Source organism: Pelobates fuscus, chromosome 5 (assembly GCF_036172605.1).
Source record: "Pelobates fuscus isolate aPelFus1 chromosome 5, aPelFus1.pri, whole genome shotgun sequence".
Lineage (NCBI taxonomy): Eukaryota > Metazoa > Chordata > Amphibia > Anura > Pelobatidae > Pelobates > Pelobates fuscus.
In genome coordinates this window covers 146,274,270-146,291,816 of record NC_086321.1, presented here as the reverse complement: position 1 = coordinate 146,291,816, position 17,547 = coordinate 146,274,270, and the positions used below count along the sequence as shown (strand labels likewise).

Genomic DNA, 17,547 nt, shown 5'->3' with positions numbered 1-17,547 from the left:
CATCCCATGTTGCTGAATCGGTTAAAACCCCTTCAGTGACTTACCTGAATCCAACGCCAATGTCCCTCGGTGCTGGGTCAGGATCCACCCACGCTCCTCCCCCCGGGGGAGACCTAATGCGCATGCGCTGCAATGGCCGCACGCGCGCATTAGACCTCCCTATAGGAAAGCATTATTCAATGCTTTCCTATGGGGAGTCCTTTAGTGGCTGTCTGATAGAATATAAAAACTGCAATAATTACACTTGCAGGGTTAAGGATGGTGGGAGTTGGCATCCAGAACACTCCAATGGGCAGGAGTGGTCTGGGTACCTGGAGTGTCCCTTTAAGAATATAAAAGCTTAAACAGGAGTGATAGGCTATGATTACCCAGAGTGAGTAATACTTGAAATATAAATAATTTTTGTTTCGATCTTTCTATTTTGCCATCCATATATTTATATTTGCGTGTGTTTATATTTTTAATATAGTATTACTACCTGTGCCCTTGTTTTATATGCGTTGTAATAGAGGATGCTTTCCAAATAAAACTTAGATTACATGCTGTAGATTATATTGATTATGTTAAACATTTGAGCAGTAGTGGAAAAGCACATTTTGTAAAAAAAACCAAAACAAATAGGAAACAAAAAAACCCTGCACACATAAACATGTAATGGATTTTATGTTTATATATTATTATTTTTTTTTAATAATTCAAGTATAATGTCGCCATAACCTCTAAACATAACTTATGTCTGCCTGGCGAATGAAATCTAAAAAAAAGCAATATATTGGTAACACCATGGTGACTTTATTACCATCTTGAATTTCATTTATTTTTAGTAGGGGCTTAACACTCCTCTGAATGAAATTCTTTGCCATTGGAGAAACAAACATTAATTCCTGTGAAAATTATTGCAGGTTTCTTTCTAGGATGTTCCTTCTTGGGTACATGAGCCAATAAAGCCGTCTGTCCAACAAGAACTAATGTTTGGAGGGCTGACTACCATGGGCTGATTGCATTACAAGTAGGGAAATAATTTTGCCTTACCTGTTTTCCAAGTGGCACTTAAAAGATTACTACTATGAAATGTGCAGTGACTGATATTGGATGGCTCGCAATTTTCACTCTTTTCAGGGAGATGCAATTATGGAACTATTAAATTATACAGTAAACGGTGTGCTGGTGAAGCATGTTTGTTTCTTTTCATATTATAACAGTGTAAAAGCAGTCCGAGGTAAAATGTAGAGCCCCTGGCAACTCAGAACTATTGGTTTGATATAATACGTTCAGCTTTATTTTTCACAATTAAAGAGACACTCTAGGGATGGTTTTGCCACATATTTTTAAAAGGAATATTTTCAGATATTGCATTAAACTGACAGTACAAGGGGAAGTGGCAGACATAGAAAAACCTAGAATTTGTGCTGTATCTTTGTTGCACCACGATTTAAGGATTTCTCTTTAACCCCTTAAGGACACATGACAAGTTTGGTCCTTAAAGGGTTAAGTGCCCTTGCTAGTCAGCCACCACTTGGGAAAACTTATAAAAAAAAAAATACAATAAAATGCTATGGAGTCAATAAGAATTATGCAGTAAAAAGAAAGAAAGAAGAAAATAAGTAAAAAATAAAATAAAATATAAAAATAGTAAAATATCGTAAAAAAATATTATGAATAAAAAATGGGTAAGTTGCAATAATAAAATGAATATAGTCACTAATTCCGCTGTGGGGGTATCTTCTCTTGTTGTAGTGGTTCACACCGTCTCGTGATATGGAAAACACAAAAAGAGTGTCACACTTTGGATGAGCTATAGCCAGCTCAGGATTTGTAAGCATATAGCGGAATAATCCCCGCTTATAGGATGTATTGGTGCTTGTCCTCCAGGGGGTTTGTCCAACTCTCAGGAGAAGGAGATAAAAACAGCAGATAGTTCTCTCTGATGATATTTTAAGGTGGTAAATAAAATGAGATAAAATATACTCACAAGTAAACCCTGACTTAAACAAGAACGGTGGAGACAATTCACCCCCCCCCATTCCGAGCCCTACCCACCCCACCTAGCTGCTATCTACCTCACCCTGTCCTCTAATGGTAGGTCCTTCCCCAGGGGGGACTCCTTCCCTCCTCCACCATCAAAAAATCTAACAAAAGTAAATAACATAAAACCTCTCTCTGTTTGCATCGTCCATGCTATTGTCTCTGCTGGGCTCAGGCTGTGCGGTATACGATACCCCTCTCAGACCTCAGTGTCCTCCGGTTCCGGCGGCCTGCCACTCAGGCAGGGGTCTCAGCTCCTCTGTAGGCACCGGTACGGCCGGTAGGTTCAGTGGGGGTGCCAACCCCATGTCTCTAAAGAACCTCCTAGGGTCTCCTCCGGGTGACAGAACATGCACTCTGCCATTTTTGAAAGCCATGAGGCGGAAGGGAAAGCCCCATGCGTAGCGGACTCCAGCCCATCTCAATGCTTCCGTGATCGGCTTCCAATCCCTTCTGCGCTGGAGCGTGCTAGGTGCCAGGTCCTGGTAGAGAGCTATAGTTGCTCCTCCATGGGTGATAGGGCCCTCTCTGCCCCTCCAAAGTATTGCTTATTTGGTTGGGAAGTGTAGGAACTTGACAATTATGTCTCTTGGTGCGTTCACCTCCAGCCAGCGTGTCCGCAGGGCCCTATGTGCCCTCTCTATCTGCCACATGTCCTCTGGAATATCTGGTAGTAGCGGTTTGAATATGGCAAGAATAAGCTCTGCCAAGGGTCCCTCACCCTCCTTCTCGGGTAATCCTCTAATCCGGAGGTTATTGCGCCGAGACCGGTTTGCGACATCTTCCAGCGCCAGGTCTGCTTCCAGGAGGCGTGTGGTGAGTATGTTAACCTGGGCCACTACCTCATTATGTGCCTTTGCAGCCTCCTCCATTCGCTCCTCTAAGCGTCCTGTTCTCGCGCCCAGCGCGTGGATTTCAGTCCGCAGTACTGTTGTGGACCTCTCTCTCGCCCGCTAGGTAAGTTTTAACCTCCGCGAGCGTTGCCAGTATTTGGGAGGTGTCAATTTAGTTTTATTACATATAAGGACAAGTGAACATACATGTCTTAACACAACAGTTTGGTTTTAATGTTTTGTTTTTTTCTTTTCTTTTTATATCCGTACAATATAGCTTGGAGTCAGGCCTGTCATTGAAAATCATGAACAGTTTCTGGAAAGCCTGTGTTAAGTCTTTTCTGTGTATTCAGCAGTGTGTGTTTAATGGTGTGTGTGCTCAGACAAAGCGGAAAATAGTATGTTATCGGGTCAATGATGGGAGGTGGCATTATGTAGCTGATATAACACTAGAAACCATTTTTTTTCTTTCAGGAATGCCCATATTATACTTTATACTGTGACCACACAGTGTGTGTGATATTCCCACAATGCAAAAATTGGAGAGAAAAAATTTCTTCTGTAAATATAACACCTAATGGCTATTTCTGTTGGCTACTATAAATGTTTGTAGCAGCTTTGATTCACTTTTCATGTGCATGCAGTAGTAATTCCAATTGCATTCCTAATTGTGCAAAGCTGAATATAGAATATTTATTGAGTTGGTCTCTTGATGGCTATCCTTATAGTATGCACTTAAATGTGTAGCAGGTTTAGAATTGTGTTCTTTCTATTTGTTGTCTGATGCCTCTCCCTCCATCTTGCATCTCTGTTACAATATATGCATCATGATTATTCAAGAGAGAAAAGAAAGAAAAATAAATGCTGCAGAGAAATGTCCCTACGAGAGATCCAAGGTTACCAAAGTAATTATGAAAGGCAATTTTGTAGGTTGAATAAACAGATGGTTTATATCATAAAGAGAACGCTGATAAAAAAAAATGTAAAAAATAAAAACTTAAAGGTATAGGCACTATAGCTTAATGAAGTGGTCTGGGTGCCAGGTCCCTCTAGGATTAACCCTTTCTGCTGTAAACTGCTATGTTTACAAATGGGTTAATCCAGCCTCTAGTGGCTGTCTCATTGACAGCCGGTAGAGGCGCTTCCGCGCTTCTCAGTGTGATTTTCAGTGGGAAGACGCCAGCGTCCTATGTGCTTTTCCTATGAGACTGGCTGAATGCGCGTGCGGCTTGTGAGCCCGGCGCTGGAAAAAAGGTAAGGGATTAACCCCTTCCTCCCCCTAGAGCCCGGCGGGAGGGGAACCCAGAGGGTGAGGGGGACCCAAGGACCCTATAGAGCCAGGAAAACGAGTATGTTTTCCTGGCACTATAGTGTCCTTTTAAGTTGTTCAGCTGTTGCATGTATGGAAATAGTTGGCATATGCTATAAATACCTCCCAAGTGTCTCTCAAATGGCCCTTAGAATCTCATTATCCCACGTTTCTGTCATAAAGTTCCTATTTTCTAGGATTTTTATACAGTTAAAACACTGTAGCATTAGGAATAAACATTTGTATTTCTAACACTATAGTGTCCTAGTGCATGTTTAATTTTAGCCCACTCCTCTTCCCACAATGTCACTCTTCTATTAAGCTGGTGGCCAATCTAATGCCCCTCATAGAGGGAACCCTTACCGTGCGTGTTTAGAATAGGAAAGCATTGAATTTAGTGATTTCCTATGAGCTGCAATGCTTTACATAGCGGGGTTGAAATGACAGGTCCACTTAATATTCCACTAATGACAGAAACAGAGCATCATTGTGCAGCAGCAGGAGAGAGAGAGTCTACACCGGAAGCCTTCTCTGCATAAATCACACTGATGAGACTCCCTCTCTTCTCCCCCTGTCAATATGTTGCAAGGTGAATAGATCTTCCAAATGCACATGTGTAATCTAGCTGGCATGCCCTATGCACTTTTTAAGCATAGGGATAGGACACTGATTGGCTAGATCAATGTTCTCTCTAGAGTGGGTGTAGAAAGTATAAGAAATAAGATGACGGAGTGAGGCAACTATCTCAATCAAAGCTAAAGTTAAATAAAACGGTTCTTCAAAGTGATGCATGTACCTTTTAGATTAAAAAACAAATAGTTAAAAATTAATTTAAAAAGCCATTAAAGGCACACAATAGGCACCCAGACCACTTCACCTCATTGAAGTTGTCTGAGTGCAGTTTCCCTGTCCCCCTAAGCAATTACATTTCGGTGCTAAGACTACCTCTAGAGGCACTTCCTGTAGCTTCACTGCATTGCATGAGGACATCAGCATCCAGCAAAACCCCTTAGGAAAGCATTGATCTAATGCTTTCCTAGGAGGAAGTGGTAATGTGTGCAGAATTAAGCGTCCCCACATATCGGCTGACGTCCGTCTAGGAAGAGTGCCACCCAACACCAAGGGACATTGGTGCTGGAATCAGGTAAGGAATTGTAACCAGTGTGCAATACATTTGTGTAAATAAATTTATTCCCTTCCTTATAGGGACAGGGACAATCAGGTGTAATAATTTATATGGGTACATGAATTCAAATAATTATAATTTTGATTTAATGTACATTTTAGTTTAGTATTTAGGGTTTCTGAGATATTCTATAAATAGTGTCTGGCTCCTCCTTTCTAAAACTCACTTGCCTCTCTAGAGATTTCCATGGTGTTTTATCAATAATGGATCTTAATGTTTGCCCAGTAATGTTGCTGTTCTTGCACAGTCATTTCTTTTGTAGGCTGGTATTGAAGAACTAGCTAAATGGTGAACACATATCTGCAACGCTCCGGTTAAGATGAATTGTACACCATTATGCTCGTTTGTGCCTTGTACCATGCAAAAATACTTTCGAACCATCTGTTACATGATTGATATATAATCCTTGTTAATGCATAATCATTCTGTATCTCAGTATTAATTTGTGCTTTTCCCAAAATGAATAACACATGTCGACTGAAAAATGCTAAATATAACAACCAACAAGGAACATGTAAAGAATAATTTCAGACATTACAATTAGATCAAATGTGCCATCTTTATCCGATGAAAGCTATTCTACTACCATTTAGAATCTGCGCACATAATAAGGATATTAACCGCTTAAGGACGGAGGCAATTCTTCACATATTGAACCAATACAAAATCTTGAAATTGAGCTATAGGTTTGTTCCACAGTAATTTAAATGTGTCTCTTAAAGTGCCCCCTGTACATATTATATATATATATATATATATATATATATATATATATATATATATATATATATATATATATATATATATTTTTAAAGGACAGAAAGGACTTTCATTTGACATCCTGTGTGTATACCTAACACAATATTATGTGTGAATAAAATGTTAACATTTTTTGCTTTTAACAATTTATCTAGTGAAATTAATTGATAAGAACTTAAAATGGATTCATATATCTGTCCTGATTGTTAAATGGCTGATATGTTTAGGATGTAAATACATTTTTTTTATAGTTAATGCTAACCCTATACCAACCCCCCACACTAACGCTATACCAACCACAACCCCTACCGAAAGCTTACACTAACTCTGTTTGCCTAGCCTGATCTTACCCTTAATGCCAACCCTAAACTATCTTTTATTCTAAAATAGCATTAACCCTTACGTTGCCCTAACCCTATCCTAACACTAAATGTAACCAATACCCTACTCTGACTTTTAAATCTAACCCTATCGTAACCAACTGCTAATATTAATTCTGATATTAGAAATGTGTTTTACTGTATTTAAAGGACCACTATAGTGCCAGGAAAACATACTCGTTATCCTGGCACTATAGTGCCCTGAGGGTGCCCCCACCCTCAGGGTCTCACTCCCGTGGCGCTGAAGGGGGAGGAAGGGGTTAATCCCTCGGCGCTGGGACTCTCCTCCCTCTTCTGACGTCCCTGGCGTGCATTCAGCCAGACTCATAGGAAAGCATTCTCAATGCTTTTGTATGGACACTAGCATCTTCTCACTGTGAAAATCAATGAGACAGCCACTAGAGGTTGGATTAACCCATATTTAAACATAGCAGTTTCTCTGAAACTGCTATGTTTACAGCAGAAAGGGTTAAACCTAGATGGACCTGGCACCCAGACCACTTCATTAAGCTGAAGTGGTCTGGGTGCCTATAGTGGTCCTTTAACACCGTTGATGGCATGTTGCCATCATCTTCTGGCTGTTGTCAGAATTACACTTGTAATGTCTATTTCTGAGTAAGCCTAGTATCCAGACAATTATACAGAGAACGGTGCTGGGAAGCTGTCAAAGCCTAACATTGGTCCCCATCGGCTGGGGACAAACTGAGACCTTGTCAGAGGGTATCCCCAAAGGTGTGGCCATAAATACACAGAGTTAGTGGTGTGAGCAGGAATTTAACGATCTTTTAGTAGGCATTTATACGCCTATTTAAAGAGCTGTTTTGCAGAGCTGGGTACTCCCTGTAGTGTATTGGGCACTAACAATAGTTTCTCTGAAAAATTAGAGGTGTTGACCAGGGCGGATCCTAAGAAATACTGGCCAAGTAGTCTTTATTTTGGATTTTTCCACATCTGGCATTTTGGCCTTAAATTTGAAATTCACTATGAATTGTCTTTTGAATTATCGAAAATGTTTAGTTTAGTGTATAACCCTGTGTCTAATCGAAATAGCAATATACCCTCTCCTCCCTCGACAATTGCCTTGGTACTACCTAGGATCTAAAAGATGAAAAATGTTCTGGTTAGTGTGGCAAATTTTGAACTACATTTGGCAAGCTCTTTCCATACATACATGAATGTGATTGTATATACCGTATATACTCGAGTATAAGCCGAGTTTTTCAGCACATTTTTTGTGCTGAAAAACCCCAACTCGGCTTATACTCGAGTCAATAGTCTGTATTATGGCAATTTGCATTGCCATAATACAGACTGGGGCTGGCAGAGCTGTACTTACCTTTCCTGCAGCTCCTGTCAGCTCCCTTCTCCTCTGTGCCGTCCGTTCAGCACCTCGGTCAGCTCCCAGTGTAAATCTCGCGAGAGCCGCGGCTCTCGCGAGATTTACACTGGGAGCTGACAGAAGAGCTGCACGGACGGCGCAGAGGAGGAGAAGAGAGCTGATAAGAGCTGCAGGAAAGGTAAGTACAGCTCTGACAGCCCCCTTCTCCCCCCACTGAACTGCCAATGCTGGACCACCAGGGAAGGAGCCCCCTCCCTGCCATGAATCAAGCAGGGAGGGGTGACGAAAAAAAAAACGAATAATAATAAAATAAAAAAGTTAATTAAATTAAATAATAAGAAATAATAAATAAAAAAAATTAAAATATATTTTTTTAAAAAATAATAAAATTGCCCACCCCCCACCAAGGCTCTTCAACACACACACACACACACTGCATTCATACACACACTGCATTCATACACACTGCATTCATACACACACTGCATTCATACACACACTGCATTCATACACACACTGCATTCATACACACACTGCATTCATACACACTGCACTCATACACACTGCACTCATACACACTGCACTCATACACACTGCACTCATACACACTGCACTCATACACACTGCACTCATACACACTGCACTCATACACACTGCATTCATACACACTGCATTCATACACACTGCACTCATACACACACTGCACTCATACACACACTGCACTCATACACACACTGCACTCATACACACTGCACTCATACACACACTGCACTCATACACACACTGCATTCATACACACACTGCACTCATACACACTGCACTCATACACACTGCACTCATACACACTGCACTCATACACACTGCACTCATACACACACTGCACTCATACACACACTGCATTCATACACACACTGCATTCATACACACACTGCATTCATACACACACTGCATTCATACACACACTGCACTCATACACACACTGCACTACTACACACACTGCACTACTACACACACGCTGCACTCATACACACACGCTGCACTCATACACACACGCTGCACTCATATACACACGCTGCACTCATATACACACGCTGCACTCATATACACACACTGTAAATAAATATTCAATTCATATATTTTTTTAGGATCTCATTTTATTTAGAAATTTACCAGTAGCTGCTGCATTTCCCACCCTAGTCTTATACTCGAGTCAATAGGTTTTCCCAGTTTTTTGGGGTAAAATTAGGGGCCTCGGCTTATATTCGGGTCGGCTTATACTCGAGTATATACGGTAATTAGTATTTAGGTTACTGCACAGCTTTTTAAATTCATTTTAAATCAAGAAGGACTTAGACTGTGTTGCTTACCTCATTTGCCCTATGCTGCATTGTCATGCTTTCTCCTGAGTTTCACATCTACTACCATCCATACTCGGACCATCGTGTGACCCTTTTGATGTGTGCACCCATGCTCTTTTCCATGATGTATCTCATTAACTGTGTACATTTTTCCTGCCCTGTATCCATCCTATTTTTTTTATTTTCTCTTCCCTAAGTATATTTTCTAAAGCAAGAATTCAAAGAGGATTTCAAATTCAAGGTTAAAATAGCCAAACTGGAGAAATTCCCCAAGTCAGTTATGTCACCTATTAATAGATCTCCATTCCCAAAACGGAGTGCTTGAGAGTGTATCAGTAGTGCCAATCCGAGGCTTCCTGATTAAAGACTTGTACCCAAATAGAAGTGGAGTGGAAGAGCTGATGAGCGCTGGACTAAAGTCTTTGGCGTCAAACAATTTAACTGTTCAACCACTGAAACTGGCACCCAGGGCCTTCTTATACAAGAGTTTTCCTGGTGCCTGAAGTGTCCTTTAAATTGTATTATTAGTAAGCTAAAATGTTGCTCTTTCTACATTAAGTTGAGTTGCTATGTTAAGTTGCTACCAATCTCTTTCCTGTCACATTCATCCACCAGCTACATGTGCATCCCAGCCCGATCCCAACGTGTTACTGGTGGCTGAGAGTGATAGAGAGATTGCTAGTAATCTTACTTCTGTCACTCTTAGCCACCAGGTAAATGTGAGTTCCCCAGATATACCTGCAGAGTGAGATTGCTAGCAAGTAGAAAGACATAATCATAAGAAACCACTAGTTTATATAGGGGAAATCAAGGTTTATTTTTTTTTGCAGTGTATTAAGAAAAGAAAACAACAATTTTCTTGTCTGGAGAAAGAGTGTGTCAAATCATGAAGATGCATTCTATCCTCACAGCTGCATTCTAAGTAGATTGTAGGTTGTAATTCTGTGTGTCTTGTTAGGAGGAGGTGACTATAGTCAAGACCTGCATAGACAAGAAGCACATGCTATAATTTTATTAGAAAAACAAAAGCCAACATTAAAGGGATAAACATTAAGAGGAGCTTCAAATGTGAATACACAGACCGTGTCAGTAGAGTTGGCGATAACTCCCCTTGAGAAGTGCTCATTGTATTATATTTGTGGAGAGATAATTAATTTAACCCCTTAAGGACACATGACGTGTGACATGTCATGATTCCCTTTTATTCCAGGAGTTTGGTCCTTAAGGGGTTAAAGGACCACTATAGTGCCAGGAAAACATACTTGTTTTGATATGCGCATGAGCCGCGCGCGCATTCAGCCAGACTCATAGGAAAGCATTCTCAATGCTTTCCTATGGACGCTGGCGTCTTCTCACTGTGAAAATCAGCCACTAGAGGCTGGATTAACCCTAATGTAAACATAGCAGATTCTCTGAAACTGCTCTGTTTACAGCAGAAAGGGTTAATCCTAGATGGACCTGGCATCCAGACCACTTCATTAAGTAGAAGTGGTCTCGGTGCCTATAGTGGTCCTTTAACCCCTTAAGGACCAAACTTCTGGAATAAAATGGAATCATGACATGTCACACATGTCATGTGTCCTTAAGGGGTTAAAGAGTGTAGTGTCAATTACTGTATAACGTTTACTGAATCGCAATTTACTAGATATTCTCCCAATAAAAACACACATACATGTAAATATGCCTTTTTTTTATTTTTTATTTTTTTTAATTGCGGGTATATCTAAAAACAGCTTGCAAAAGCTGCAGATCTCTTATCTGCTACCTTTGCAAGCCATCTCTTTAACCCAGCCCAGACATTCTGTGGTTGTTGAAACATTGGCTTGCCAATGCAAGGCAGGTGCTATGAGCCTCTTGAGTTTGGCTCCACTGAGATAAATCACCAGGAAATAACAGGACCAACTGACAACCAGGGGGTGTAACAAAGTTAATTTATAGAAGTGTCAATTTCTGTTGATATCTACAGTTTTGTAAAATTAAAAGAGGACACACTCTTCACACATAAATGGGAGCCTGGAGTGTCCCTTTAAAGCAAGGCTTGACAATTTTGCTTGGAATCTAGAAGCATCTAAAAGGTGATTCCTAGTCCAGTGCTTCACTGTGTGCAGCACCAATGTTCAGCGTCTTCTAGCTCTGCGTTTTGAATATCTCTGCCATGGCCGGGTTAGCCACAGTGACAATTGTACGCCGTGTGAAAAAAGGTGGGTAAAAAAACCTTTCCATGCGATCATAGGGGGGCCTTTCACGCTCACTGATACACACTCAATGATTTGTCACACAATGACACACAGTTTCTCATACAGAAATAATTTTTATTATTTTAAGCTCTACCTTTGGGAGAGCTAGAATGGTTCCTTTCCTAGTTTAGCTGCTGAAATCGTCAATCTTTTCTTGCTCTACTCCATCGCGTGCCGTTTAGTGAGGCTGGGGCCAAAGTGACGTCTTGTCATCAAGGCAAAGCAAGAAGATTACAGCTCTCTTGCCGTCTGCATTCTCCTCTGCACCGGCGGCCTCCATTCTCGCTCCGCGCTGGTCACCTCCGCTGAATGGGCTGAAATTCTTAGTTGCTATGGCGATCTGGCACCTAGGGTTTGTTGAGTCCTACTTTAAAGGATACCTGTAGTCACTTTTTTTTTTTCTTACACTTGAAATTTTATCTCTACATTGTGTTAGCAGTTTTGTTAGCAAATGTATAAATTGGGAGAAAAAACTATTTTAAAATGGTTTTTTGTCCTTTTTCTTAGTCAATCGCTTGGCAGACACTCAATGGTGATGCATTGACTGTTCAGGGAGAGCAGAAAACACCTCCCAGAGCAGGTTCTTCTGCTCTCAAGCATAAACAGGTTCACATTAACTGATAGGAGTGCACAGTGTTTGTTTTGTTTACTTCAAAATGTGCAAACTCAATTTCACAAAAAGTGGGAACAACATCCATCTTTGCACCAAAAACCGGCACCTTTCTTGTTAGTTTTGTATTCAGGCTCCTAAGTAGGCCAGTGTGACTCCTAAAACATACCAATATTTGTTAATTTATCGGTAAAGAGATGTTTTCTAAACATACTGTACTTTAGACAATAGCGATGAAGAAATAGTGAAAATATAGCACTCTGAAATGCACTCTGGACCTTGCAGGATGTGATTGTATGTAACTGTCAGCATATTAATGCGATGTCAGTATTTTATCCTGGCTGTAAGAAAAGTCTCTCTAAGTTAGCAAAGACCTTTATTTATTTATTTATTTTCTTCTACTTGGCAGTTTGATCTGATGTGTTCTCTGTAGCATTAAAAGCTTGTGTTCAGAAGCATACAAGTTATAAATTCACAGTGTTATGTGACAGCAGTTACTGCAGGTGGCAGGATGTCATTTGCAAATGAGTACAAAAGCTGGGCTTGTCCTGAGTCTATTCCCATGTTTCAGCTTCCCCTTCTCCAAGATTTTTTCAGAGATTGTAAAGTTCTGAAATAAAGGGGAAAACACTGAATTTCTTGAATAAAATTGTTAGATTGTAATACTAATATTGAATACTTTATGGAAATTTTAAACTAAAGCCATGAATTGAGCATCTTACATAGTGTATACCTCTGATCACCATGTACATGAAATTACTAAGTCTAGATATTTAATGAAGTAAAATATTGGCTTCAAATAGTTAGGTTTCAGTCTTTCCCCCCCCATTTGCTTCAGTGCACAGTATCTGAATGTCAGCTCACTGCTATGTTGTTGATTCTGTATTGGGAAGGCTTCCAATAGTGGATTGATTACAAGATTTACATAGCTTAAATGGGATAATTTCCATGTTTATTGTTTTATGTAAATATACTCGACAGGAACCTGGAGCAATGGAATGTTTTCTGTATTGGACAGGAAGCACTTTGCCATAACTGTACAGTTTACAGTGATGATGGTTGCTTCATTCTTTAGAATAATTTTTAAATTCAGAATGTGAATATGGATAGAGAAGATAAGATAAGTGGAAGGGAAAAAAATGAGTTTGATGAGGGGAAAAAAGAAAAAAAACAACACATTTTCACTGTTTTGTTTATAGTAGTTAAATAATTAGACCTAATATTAAATCCTCATATATCTAGGATTGTCATTAATTGTTTAAACGTATAGGACCATATTGCATGGAATGAATTACACTTTAAAAGGGACACTGTAAGTACCAAAACAACTTCAGCTTAACGGGGTGATTTTGGTGTATACATCATGAATCCACAAAGGAAAGCATGATTAATGCTTACTATGGGGAAATAGTACCCCTTCTGCACTACGGGGAAGGGGCTGGGGGGTACTATAGGAGCTACAGTGCCAGGAAAACAACCATGGTTTTATGGCACTATAGTTTCCCTTTAACAGAGCGGGAGTTAAAAACTTATAAAGTAAACAGACTGTGCTGTCAGATTTAATTGAAAATTATTCAATTTCTTCTTACCCCTTGGGTATTTAACTAGGTGCAATTTAACCGTTTTTTTCACCAACCTCCATCAATTCTCCCAGTTATATTTTTGTGATCATTTTGGCTATTTCATATGGAGAATTTTGAATCTTTTTACTTGGTCTTTTTTGACAGTAATTTAATTCAATATGGCATGAGAAAAGTACAGGGTTTGGTTATCCCATGAGAGGGTTTCTGTGACATCTAGAGGAACTCACGGTCCTTGGTAAATTAGTTTTTAATCATGGAAAAAATATGTACTTTTAATTTTTTTATTTTTTTTTATGAATTTAAAATTGGCCCAAACTACTATTCAGTATTTCTATGAAATTGTATGTGTATATTTACATATTTATAATTATTTCATATTTACCTTTTTTTTTTTTTATTAAATTGGTGCACATTGTTAATGGACTACATTCTAGCTGTGATAATATGCCTCTAGTGTTTGGGTTTTTTTTTTTTTATTTGTGCTGTACTTTAAATACCTGCTATCTGGGATGAATCTGTTGAGTCCAGGAGAATATACAGAGAAAAGTGAATGTAAAAGCCCGAGAGCCTCTATAAGCAAAGCCCTGTCTCATCTGTGATGGCGAAATTACAATGCACCATTATCTCCAAGGGTATGTTAATAGCCACCTACCTGTTTTCGCTTAGAAAAGCACCATATTAAATTTCCATTTAAGTGACACTTGAAGTTGTAAGGATGTGTTGGCGTGATGCAGATAAATACAGCTCATTAAGACAAATGTGTCTTTGGTGTCCTGTTGGGTTTTATAATCGAGTGTTGCTAATGGAAACAGTGAGGAATTTAAACTGTTGCGCCAGTGGAAAGTGAAGGTATATCATTTTTTTTTGTCTTTTTTGTTTTTTGTTAAATCCTTTACTAATGCATTGTTTGTTTTTTATTTTAACCAACAGGAATCTAACTAGCTATCCATGCAGTAACACATTCTAAACACCAGGACACCACCAGACCCTCCTCATGTGCATCATTTTCTTCAAGTTTGATCCACGCCCTGTTTCTAAAAATGCATACAGGTAATGACCATGTTTAATATAAGACCAATATTAGTTTGACAAAAGGAATACGTCATTAAGAAGAAGAAAACAAGAATATAAAAGAAAAATACCTTGAAGCTCATGTGTTTGCTGTGAATTCTCAGAAAGGTGAGAACAGCCAAACGCTGTGAAGAAACCACTTACAGATGTGGGGACTTGCGTGACCCGCGTGTATTATAAAAATAAATTAATCGTGTGGACATGACCTCTTCCCTTGTACAGTGAATCAATTCATCCATTTAATTAGGTCTCCTTGATTTTGTGAAGTCAATCCAGTGTTGCAGGTGGTAAATGTGATTTGCAGTGGAGAGGATTAATTTATATAGCTGCATATTACAATTGTGTGTAAATATTTTTTGTATCTAGCAATTAGAATTTCAGGGTGATTTAGGGAATATGGCATTTGGAGTACAGGTGAGATCCACTTTGCAATAAGTTTGAATAACTTTAAAGGGAAATTATTGTTGTAAAAATTATACTTTAATTTTTATTTAATGCGCTTACTGGCATTGTGACCCCAGTTTCCTTTCCTCTTTTCAGGGCAGGATTTTCTCTTTGGGCCTATTTACAGCACTTATAATGGGCACTAATAAATGCGTTGCAGAATGCTTAGGGTTGCCACCTGGCTGGTATTTTACCGGCACAGCCAGTATTTGATGCTGTGTGGCTGGTGCCGGTATTGCAAAAATACCGACAATACAATTACCTGTATTCTTCTCTGAAGAGAATGTTCTGCAATATCGGCACTGGCCACCACGGTGTGCAGTACTCTAAGGCTGTGCTAGGAAAACTTGTTGGTTCTTGGCTGTGTGGAGAGGGCTGAGATGGGATGTTGCAGTTTTTATCTGCCCTCTAAACTGAGTCCGCATGGGAGGAGTTGGAGGAGCAGGTCAAGGAGGTGGAAGCATGACAGCAGGAGCTGAGTTTTCAGATCAGGTACTTGTGTGTGTCTGTATTCAGCAATGTGTGTGTCTGTATTCAGCAATGTGTGTGTCTGTATTCAGCAATGTGTGTGTCTGTATTCAGCAATGTGTGTCTGTATTCAGCGGTCTGTGTATGCATTCAGCAGTATATATGTGTGTGTGTTCAAAAAATTCATATATACAGGCACTCTTTTATCCGTATATGGTGCAAAGTATCTAGGTGGCCCAAAAGCCTCCTAATAATCAAGAATTCAATAATTGATACTGCACTCAAAAAAAACAATTATGGTAAGAATATAAAGTAGTATTTAATGTCTAATTGATATAAAGTTGTATATAATAGATAGTTAGTAAATTTATACAAAAATTATAAACAATAATCTAAAGTGATTGAATCCCATAGTAGCCAATGTGATTTCATGTGCAAAAAAAGATCATGACAAGAGCTGACTCATAAATATGCATTAGGTATCTAGTTCTGTAGTATCATGAGAAAATTCCATATATAGAGCATTTGACAGAATGTTAGCACAGGGCCATCGAAGGAACAGGAAGGTTCCGAGCGCGCAGCCCGCCTGACATTTCAAGAACCAGCACTCTTTCCATACACTGGGCAAGGACGTGGAGTTTCCCTCAATTTAGAAAGGAACTATTTATATCATATTTTGACGGCTACAACATGGATGCTTCATTGGGAATTGAATATCTCCTCTACAGGATACACTGGTGAGATCTACCCAGTATACAAAGTGTACACACTGGACTGTATATACATTTTTTCATCATTCATTTTTTCTTCTTTTTTCATTTTTTGCGTTTTTTCTATTTTTCTTATTTTTCTCATATTTTTAATTTTTTTCAAATTTTCTCATGTGTACACATTGTTGCATTATGGCATATATTCCCTGCTAACATTCTGTCAAATGCTCTATATATGGAATTTTCTCATGATACTACAGAACTAGATACCTAATGCATATTTATGAGTCAGCTCTTGTCATGATCTTTTTTTGCACATGAAATCACATTGGCTACTATGGGATTCAATCACTTTAGATTATTGTTTATAATGTTTGTATATATTTGTATGCATATTTATGAAATTTACTAACTATCTATTATATACAACTTTATATCAATTAAACATTAAATACTACTTTATATTCAAACCATAATTGGGTTTTTTGAGTGCAGTATCAATTATTGAATTCTTGTGTGTGTGTGTTCATCAGTCTGTGTGTATGTATTTAGCAGTCTGTGTGTGTACTCAGCAGCGTGTGTGTAAGTATTCAGCAGTCTGTATTTGTGTATTCAGCAGTCTGTGTGTGCGTACTCAGCAGTCTGTGTGTTTTTTTTGTGTGTAAATTTCTTTTTATTTTTCAAAATTAAACTTATACCTGATCAGCATTGGTGAGACTCACAGGTCTCTAAATAATCGGCGTCACTTCGGGTCCCTAACATTGTAATCTTTTGAAGCTTGCATCACATTGTAATAGGATAATAACTCAGTTGGGCTCAATGTTCTGTTACATAAGATTCTAATAGAGGTAATATGGAGAACTTCCAACTGTTGCAGTATAAAATAAACATTGTAACACACTAAACTTATGGGTCACAGTCATGTTTTCTGAAGTTTTAAGTTTACTTACAGGTGTTTGCTTTTAATCTCAATTAAGGAAAAAAACTGAAGATTCGCAGGACCCTTCAAATTTCAGAAAGGGACACGCAGGTCCCAGAACAGATATTTTAAGTGCGTTCAACCATGTTTCAATTTCAGGTATTGCAAGCAACTGCAACCTGTAAAGTAAAACGGTGTGACCTCAGCAGCTCAGCTCGGTTGGGCGTATGCCTTAAGTGTAGTGCAGGCAGGTGCGCCTTAGTGTGGTCACTCTCTGGGCCACACCCCAAGCCCCAGGGCACAGGCTCCGCGAAGA

The 17,547-nt window shown here is 39.2% G+C and overlaps 1 protein-coding gene across 4 annotated transcripts in view; it reads left to right on the top strand.

Annotated features, from left to right (window-relative positions):
• The window catches only part of TANGO2 (transport and golgi organization 2 homolog), a 235,388-nt gene that overhangs the window by 53,191 nt on the left and 164,650 nt on the right, over window positions 1–17,547 (top strand). For all 4 annotated transcript variants that reach the window (XM_063454422.1, XM_063454424.1, XM_063454421.1 and 1 more), the window contains exon 2: window positions 14,550–14,669. In XM_063454422.1, coding sequence (XP_063310492.1) covers window positions 14,614–14,669 — 56 coding nt within the window. In that variant the 5' untranslated portion in view covers window positions 14,550–14,613. The remainder of the gene's footprint in view (window positions 1–14,549; window positions 14,670–17,547) is intronic.